Source organism: Mytilus edulis, chromosome 12 (genome assembly GCF_963676685.1).
Source record: "Mytilus edulis chromosome 12, xbMytEdul2.2, whole genome shotgun sequence".
In the NCBI taxonomy this organism is placed as follows: Eukaryota; Metazoa; Mollusca; class Bivalvia; order Mytilida; family Mytilidae; genus Mytilus; species Mytilus edulis.
The window spans coordinates 4,291,467-4,300,944 of NC_092355.1; the positions used below are offsets into that span (position 1 = coordinate 4,291,467).

Here is a 9,478-nt window from a genome sequence, read left to right on the forward strand (position 1 = left end):
ACGTATATTTTATTGTATTGTTTGGTTGCAGTTTCAGTGAAATCATAAGTGAGAAAACAAATCTGGAATACATAACTATAAAATGAATACAATTGAACAACAGAAACACTGAAGTGTAACGAAAACACATACCAACATACATAGAAACGGATTATTTGATAACAACTGCCATATTTCTGACTTGGTACAGGACATTTTAAGAAACAAAATATAAAAGTTAATTTCTAATGATATCTGAAGGATATCACCCTTTAAATCAGCTTACAAAAAAACATCCTCTCTATGACCTCGCAAAATGTGACAATATTAAAGTTTCCTATCTCTATGACTCAAGGCAAAGGAAATATATATAGTACTTGTTACAATTGACGTTCGATGGACAATTGTATATATAAAACTCTCCTATTAAGTACCTCTTTTAAATGATAGAGTTCCGGAAAGCAACGTTATATACGCATGCAATCAAGATAATTCATTAAAATTTTGGAATACAATTATTGTCAACATACTCAGAAATCAAAAAATCAATAAACTGAATTTAATGTTTCAGGTACAACTTTCAAATCCGATTACTAAGTAAATTGTGTGATTGACAATTAGAGAATGGCGGATTCCATTGCTAATATTCCACCGATGGTTATTGGCGGGAGTATTATTAGTGCCGGATCATTGATTCTACACATTGTAGGATTTTCCACTACGTACTGGTTGAAGAAGAATGTTGATAGAAACTCCTTTTTTCACTTGGGGTTATGGAAGTATTGTCGAGTTTTTGGAGAGAACGAACACTGTGATTACATTAAAGGTAAATATTTTACGTTTTTTTCCGAAATTATTCTTATCCTTGTAATGCAGATTCACTTATTTTTGAAAATTTTCATTTGCATTTAAAAAAAAAATGATAGTTGTGTGACACAGTTTTATTGTTGAAAGCCATTCGGTTATATTTATTTTTTGACATTATGTATTCTTCGTGCTATTGGGTCCTGATGTGCTAATCGGACACGGGGGTTTTTTACAGTGTTATTTCCATTCACTTTGGTTTTACACAACTATATCGGTCATAAACCACCAACGACAAACCACTGTAATTGGAAGCTATAATGGATAAGATAACATAAAGCTTCGTTCTGTAAACATAGTTACAGTTTTCAATAATATAAAAAAAAGCATTTAATGGTTAAAGCAATTATTGATTTATGCATTTCAAAGAGTTAATGATCTATCAGCTTTTTTGCATTTTTTTATGTTATTTTGTTTGACAGTGAAAAGTAGAATAAATAATTAGATATTAAAACAGTATGGACGATAATTGCAGATCAAAATGCCCGTTTCAAAGCATCAGAAGCTATGGAATGTCTTGCACTATTAGCCTTTGTTGCAGCGATGGTATGTGCTATACTCAAGATGTTTGTATTGAAGAATCAAAGAATGCTGTTTGTTGTTACTGGCTTGTTGAACTTATTGGCAGGTGAATATGATTTTATGTAAATGTTATATTCAATATAATAAAGGTTAGCTAGAGTTATTCTAGAAAATGAAAAAGGAACAGAAAAACAGAGAACACTGTATTTTAATTTAATATTCTAATATGAAAAAGGAAAGGCATGTATATCGACAAAAGAACAAGCCCTTGTTTATTAAAGAAAGAAGCGATACCTTCTAAAAAATTGATTACCTGTTATAAAGAAATAACATACTAATATTTGGTTGATAATTTATTAAGATTATCTCTATGTTTAATTTCATAGAGACTTAACTCGATAATCTTACCAGTATAAATAAACATAAATAGCGGCCAGCCTGAATTCTGAGCAATGCCCAACAATGAAGGAAGGGTAGTACAGAATTTTAGTTTAAATTTAAACTCATATAAGTACAGAAATAGGTAGAAATCATTTGTCCTTAATTTTATTCACTCATGGGTATAAATCTGAGTTTTAAATAGTAATTTAGATATTTAAGATTTCCTAATGGTACACACAGTTTTACAAATGTTTTTTAAACATATGTTTAAACTTAAAATATTATAAGTGGCACCAGTATCCATGATTGATATACTCTCGCAATGCTTTCACGTTTTTGTAAACCTTTACGTCCTTACTAGTTTCAAATATCATGAACAGCAATTTTACGTTATAATTATAGATAGTGTGTTTTTTTATGATAAACATTTTGACACTATTTTTATATTCCCTATCCACTTTTCTTTTGCTGAAATTTTTCAACTTATGCAAATTCAATATATATCAATGTTAAGAGTTTACTTATAGACTTGAGAAATATCACAAATGGTTCAACTAGATTGTGTGACTAATTAAGTGTTTATTCTTATGAACCATGAAATCAATAGACTCCGACTAATTTTGTCTATCTGTTTTCAAAACGACACATAAAAAAATTATCTCCCTTTGTTCAAAGTTGGATGATATATCATGCCTGGTAAACGTTTTTATTCTTCCATTTTTTCTTGTAGCTTATCAAATAACGTTCCGCATGAGGATTTGCTTGGAGATACTCAAAAGTCGTAACAGTATATGATTTGAAGAAAAATAAACTAACATGTGTTCGTATATTTTAAGGTGGATGTGCCTTGGTCGGAGTCATAGTCTTCGCATCTATGAAATTAGATGGTCACTTTCACTACTCCTTTGGGCTATGTATTGTTGGTGGGATCGGCGGAGTGTTTTCTGGAATTATATTCATCCTAGCATGGCACTGGGTGAAGGACTATGAAGGAATGTGAGGATCTAACTGTATTGATGTTTTTTCCGTGAATTAATTGGAAAGAACTTTTTTCTATAAATGTATATTTTTTATGTCACTGAATCTTAAACAGTCCCTGAAATTACTGGAAAAAATAAAAGTAATGCGCAATATAGCGTGTATACGACATTTCTATGCTGATATTAAAACATCAGTCAGCTATCTTAGTTCTTTGTGCAGACATTTTGCAAGGCCTTTTATTTCAGTTAGTAGTTCATCATCAGATTATAATTTTTTTGGTTAACAGATTTTCTTTTGATGCAGTTTCAACCATGAAGCCAAAAATTAGTGGTATTTGTGCTTATGTAAAGTTTATAATGGATCATCTTTTAAATGATGTTTGTAATATCACTTCGCACTACTCAATATAGAAAAAAAAGTAATATAAAACTACGAAATTGTTTGTTAATTCATGTTTTTCGTTGAAAGTCAACACACTCCTCACACTACATTACATTACATTGTTATATTAAAGTATTTAATGCTCCTGTTTAAATTTGATTGAAGCAGGAAGTGATGAACATTTGACGTCATGAGTTATTTTGAAATAAAATTAACAGGAGATTTAAACAAGCATACTTCATGTCAATCCTACACCTTTTCATACATATATGCAAAAATTTATCAACCATGACTTCTCAAGTGGTGTTAGTGCTACTCGCCTTGTAAACTACCATTCGTACAAAATGATCGAGTTATTTTCTCGTAGACTTTTTGTTATACTTAAATTTACCGTATTGAGCATTTTAACACTATGCATTCAAAATTCAAAATAATATTTGACGAACACGGCACTGCAGATAGTTCCTGACAGACCTGTGATAAATTGGAACTAATATCGACTGAAGTTCGGATAACTATGACAACTAAATGTCGTAGGCCTTTTTCATTCTTTTTTATTCACAAATACCTTTATTGAACCTTTACAAATGCTAAAGAGTTGATGCTTCAAATATGTCATATGGTTGAATATTTCATCATGGTAAATGTTGCCCAGCTGACCCGGAAAAATAAACAAGCACATTTTGATAAGTATCAGATAATACATTTCCAATTAACACCACTTCAAAAAGTGGACAATTAATACGAGTTTCAATTGCGGAAACATCACAGGACTCATACACGATATATGGTCATATGTACTAAGGACGGAAACTATTTTTGTATTTTTTGTTTTTAAAATATGGATATAATTTTATAAATTTGTTCAATTGGTGTACAAGGAATTTGTTGTTTTATACTGCAGACATTTAATTTTGAAAATAAGCTTAATAAGGAACATTAATTTGTATTGTTAGATTAATTACTGAATACCGGTACATGATTTTCAAATATTAATTTATGTGTAAAAAGTACATGGATTTCGTGTACTTAATTCAGCGGGATATCCAGTGAACGAAAACAAAAGGATTTTTCATTTCTTATGATAGAGTCGAGAAAGTCAAGAATAAAACTATACTAGGGGTTACACTAATGTCCTGACAATGTCATGATAGTGTCCTGACGGAAATGAAAATGCTAAATACTTTTTTTTTATTATTGGAAGGATTCACTTGAAATTTGGAATCAAGCAAGATGAGAACTTATATTTAATAAATAAAATAAAAAAAAAAATAAAAAAAATATTTATAAGAGTTAGAAAACTTGACCTAACTAACTTTACTTTGAAACTGCTAATGTCCTGACCGATATGAAACGGATAAAGGATATTTTATTATTGACAGTAGAGACTTCAAATTCGATACCAACATGACCAAGGAAGATGAAAACATTTGATACAAAAATATAAAAAAACAAATATTTTCAAAAGTTGGAAAACTTGACCTGACCAACTACGTCTTTCCCGTGATTAATTTCCTGACCGATGTAAAATGCAGAAAACTTTTTTATTCAGGATCGATTTCAAATTTGATGTCAAGGAAGATTATAATATTAAATATAGATACAAGAAAACGATCTAAAAAAATAATTTGAAGAGTTAGAAAACTTGACCTGACCAACGTCCGACTCTGTCCTGATTAATGTCCTGACCGATGCAGAAAATGTTAATAACTTTTTATTATTGAAAAAAAAAATGACTTAAGTTCCTTACCAAGGAAGATGATAGCATTAAATATAGGAATTTATAAAAAACAATGTTTGTTAATTTTTGAAATGTTAGGAAACTTGACCTGTCCAACCTGATCTTTGACATGATGAATGTCCTGGCCGTTATAAAAATGCCAATAAATAAAGGCAACAGTAGTATACCGCTATTCATAATTGATGAATCGATAGAGAGAAAAAAAACAAATCCGGGTTACAAACTAAAACTGAAGGAAACGTATCAAATATAAGAAAACTACGACACAACAGAGAATAACCTGTTTGTTCTTTAATGGGATATTACCAAGTTTGGTATCAGGGAAGATTACATCACTTAGTATAAGAATGTAAAATAAAAATATTTAAAACTTGACATGTCCAATGTTTATCTTGTCCTGCAATATCTTGACCGATGAAGAAAAGACAAATATTGCTGGTGTTTTATCTCTCTCTAAAGAAAGAATAGACTTAATTCTTTAAATTATATGGATATTTCATTTTTTTTAAATTTAAATATAGTTAAGAAAGAACTTGGATGCACTTTTTATAATTCATAATATATGTGTAGAAGAAAGCCAAAAGACAGTGACATAATAAAATTATGCTTATTATAAGTTTTTATATTTATATGTGATTCTAACACAATTCTACATTGAATGCATGTAAAACATTATCTTGAAATCAAAAGAAGCCCATTGCCTGTCCTTATTTATGTTATTTGACATGTTTAACCCCTCATTAACTAAAAAAACAAAAATTGAGTGAAATAAATAAGAAAAATAAAGGTAAGTAAACACTCATATTTGTGTTAATTTTGATTAATATAGGTGTGATTAAATTTTAATTATTCATGTCACTGTCTTTGGACTTAATTGCATTCTGTTCATCTTTATCATTTCATTATTAAATGTAAAAAAGTGCATTTTCTTAGTATCTAAATTAAATCATCTCTAATCACATATCACTTTTCTGATATCAAACTTGGTTACATCCTTTCAATAACAAAAACGTTATTGGCAATTTTATAACGGTCAGGACATTCATCATGATAAAGATCAAGTTGGTCGATTAGGTCAAGTTCAAGTTTTCTAACATTTCAAAAGATAACAAACAATTTTCATAAATTCTTATTTTGAATATTATATGGGGACGAAGTCCCCTATTACAGTAGAAAAATCAATAATAAAAAAAAATGTTCATTGTACTAACAAACTCAAAATCGTTCAAATTTGGTTTTTTTTTGGTCGCTTTTTTTAATTCCCGCATTTGCGCAGAACGCAGGAATCTACTTCTTTTTTCCTATCTCGTTGCCGTGAGATTTTGAGTAGTCTAGTAAAATATAGGAACTCAAGGAACACAATACCAATATTTCATTTTTAATAATTCTTTGTCTTTGATATGAATTAACGTTACCTGATGCATTGCATTTCTTTGTTTACATTGAACATGACGTCATAACTTAAATAACGTCAAAAGTAAAACCCCTAACAACAGAACCAAAATCGGAAGTTTTACGGTATTTCCGTTTTTTTTTTTTTTTTAATTAAACAAATATGTAAGTTACAAAAAAATAATTCATTCAGACTTCGTCCCCATTCACAGGTAATGCCTGCCTTATATTACTTTTCCTTGGTTCGGAACTTTGATTAAGTCAGTTCTTTCATGAACAAAAACATTATTAACATTTTCTACATCGATCAGGACATTAGTCAGGGCAGAATCGACGTTGGTGAGATCAAGTTTTCCAACACTTAAAATTAGTGTTTTGAATATTTTTTCTTATATCTCTATATTTGATTTTAGAATCGTCCTTGTCATCAAATTTGAAGTCGATCTTTTGTCGACATGAGTCACGGGAGGACGTAGCTGGTCAGGTCAAGTTTTCTAACTTTTGAAAATATTTGTTTCCCTTTTCTTCTTATTTTTATTGTATTAAATGTTAAAATCTTCCTTGGAATCGAATTTGAAGTCTATCCTGTCAAAAATAAAACATTTTTTAGCCGTTTCATTTCGATCAGGACATTGGTAGTGTCAAAGTCAAGTTGGCCAGGTCAAGTTTTCTAACTCTTATATATATTTTTTTTATCTTATTAAATTCTTTTTTAAATATAAGTTCTCATCTTGCTTGATTCCAAATTCCATGTAAATCCTTCCAATAATAAAAAAAAGTATTTAGCATTTTCATTTCCGTCAGGACACTGTCAGGACATTGTCAGGGCATTGTCACGACATTAGTGTAACCCTAATACTAGTGACGATACTGATAAAAAGTTATTTTTAAATAATAATTGTACATTTAAAAAAAAAAATTTTGTTAAACAGTCTTTTTAGAAATACATGCATACATGCAAATACACGGTCAGTATTTATCAAGATAATTGCTTTAGGAGCTTGCGAAATTGAAATATATTGATAAAATAAAATTGGAAAAAAAAACATGTACATACAAAAACGAAAGATCTCACAAGTCACCAATTTGCTAAGTGTTCTAAAAAGACTTAAGTATGTTACAAATTCACAAAGTATGCTTATATTTTTTCACATCAGTCTTAAGTTATCGAGCATACTGGTCTGCTTGTGTTACATGCATATTGAATAATGATATAAAAAAAGTGTAGGAATAGTTATCAAAGGTACCAGGATTATAATTTAGTACGCCAGACGCGCGTTTCGTCTACATAAGACTCATCAGTGACGCTCATATCAAAATATGTATAAAGCCAAACAATAACAAAGTTGAAGAGCATTGAGGATCCAAAATTCCAAAAAGTAGTGCCAAATACGGCTAAGGAAATCTATGCCTGGAATAAGAAAATCCTTAGTTTTTCGAAAAATTAAAACTTTTGTTGACAGGAAATTTATAAAAAATGACCACATTATTGATATTCATGTCAACGCCGAAGTGTTGACTACTGTGCTGGTGATACCCTCGGGGACGAAACGTCCACCAGCAGTGGCATCGACCCAGTGGTGTAAATAGTTATCAAAGGTACCAGGATTATAATTTAGTACGCCAGACGCGCGTTTCGTCTACATAAGACTCATCAGTGACGCTCATATCAAAATATGTATAAAGCCAAACAATAACAAAGTTGAAGAGCATTGAGGATCCAAAATTCCAAAAAGTAGTGCCAAATACGGCTAAGGAAATCTATGCCTGGAATAAGAAAATCCTTAGTTTTTCGAAAAATTTAAACTTTTGTTGACAGGCAATTTATAAAAAATGACCACATTATTGATATTCATGTCAACGCCGAAGTGTTGACTACTGGGCTGGTGATACCCTCGGGGACGAAACGTCCACCAGCAGTGGCATCGACCCAGTGGTGTAAATAGTTATCAAAGGTACCAGGATTATAATTTAGTACGCCAGACGCGCGTTTCGTCTACATAAGACTCATCAGTGACGCTCATATCAAAATATGTATAAATCCAAACAATAACAAAGTTGAAGAGCATTGAGGACCCAAAATTCCAAAAAGTAGTGCCAAATACGGCTAAGGAAATCTATGCCTGGAATAAGAAAATCCTTAGTTTTTCGAAAAATTAAAACTTTTGTTGACAGGAAATTTATAAAAAATGACCACATTATTGATATTCATGTCAACGCCGAAGTGTTGACTACTGGGCTGGTGATACCCTCGGGGACGAAACGTCCACCAGCAGTGGCATCGACCCAGTGGTGTAAATAGTTATCAAAGGTACCAGGATTATAATTTAGTACGCCAGACGCGCGTTTCGTCTACATAAGACTCATCAGTGACGCTCATATCAAAATATGTATAAAGCCAAACAATAACAAAGTTGAAGAGCATTGAGGATCCAAAATTCCAAAAAGTAAACGTTTTTTTAATAAAGAAGGTATCTTTCTGCTTTTTTATTTACAATTTTACAAAAATGTTGTCTAGAGTTTGTAGAAGTATATGCGGTCTTCTCAATCTGTTCATATGCAATGTTTACATCGATATAAGGTCTGTTTGATTTTGCTTAGTAACTTGATTTAAAAAAGTGCAATATCCTTGGATTATTTTTCAACATCGTAAAGTTTCCCAATCAGTCTGTATAATAAGCTGAATTGAACGAAGCCATTTTATCATTGCTTCCGAAGATATTTCAATTTTTTTTAGCTAATTATCTGATAATTAACTACTAGTTTTAATACCAATATACTTCAAATGATCTTCCACACCATCTCGTTCTCTTTACTTGAATATGACATTACCGGATGTAACATACCATAAAATTTAAACTTACAAGAGCCATAACATAAGTTACATGTGGAACAATATCTTCTTACCTTACAATGAAACTTGCGATAATCCCCGTTTTTGGTGGTTCATGTTGTTTAGTCTTTAGTTTAAGTTGTTTGGACTGGTAGTCTTTTCGTCATTTTTCTTATCTTTTCTTTTTGTATTGCAATAACGTTGTACGTTTGTCTTCGAATAATGAGTTTGAATATCAATTTGACATCTATTGCTTCTCTATCAAAATGATGTTACGTGTCGTCCATTTTTAGACAATTTTCGTGACATAATGGTGGAAGGAAATTAACAATATACAAAAGAATATCAGGTTAAAAAGGAAAAGTCCATAAACATTGAGAAAATCATTGAGAGAATCACACGTT

The 9,478-nt window shown here is 30.7% G+C and overlaps 1 protein-coding gene across 1 annotated transcript; it reads left to right on the forward strand.

Annotated features, from left to right (window-relative positions):
- The first annotated feature begins 377 nt into the window (after positions 1-377).
- LOC139499504 (uncharacterized) lies at positions 378-3,167 on the forward strand. Its single transcript, XM_071288212.1, has 3 exons — positions 378-805; positions 1,319-1,471; positions 2,583-3,167. The coding sequence occupies exons 1-3, from the start codon at positions 604-606 to the stop codon at positions 2,744-2,746; spliced, it is 519 nt and encodes a 172-aa protein (XP_071144313.1). The 5' UTR covers positions 378-603; the 3' UTR covers positions 2,747-3,167.
- The last annotated feature ends 6,311 nt before the right edge of the window (positions 3,168-9,478 follow it).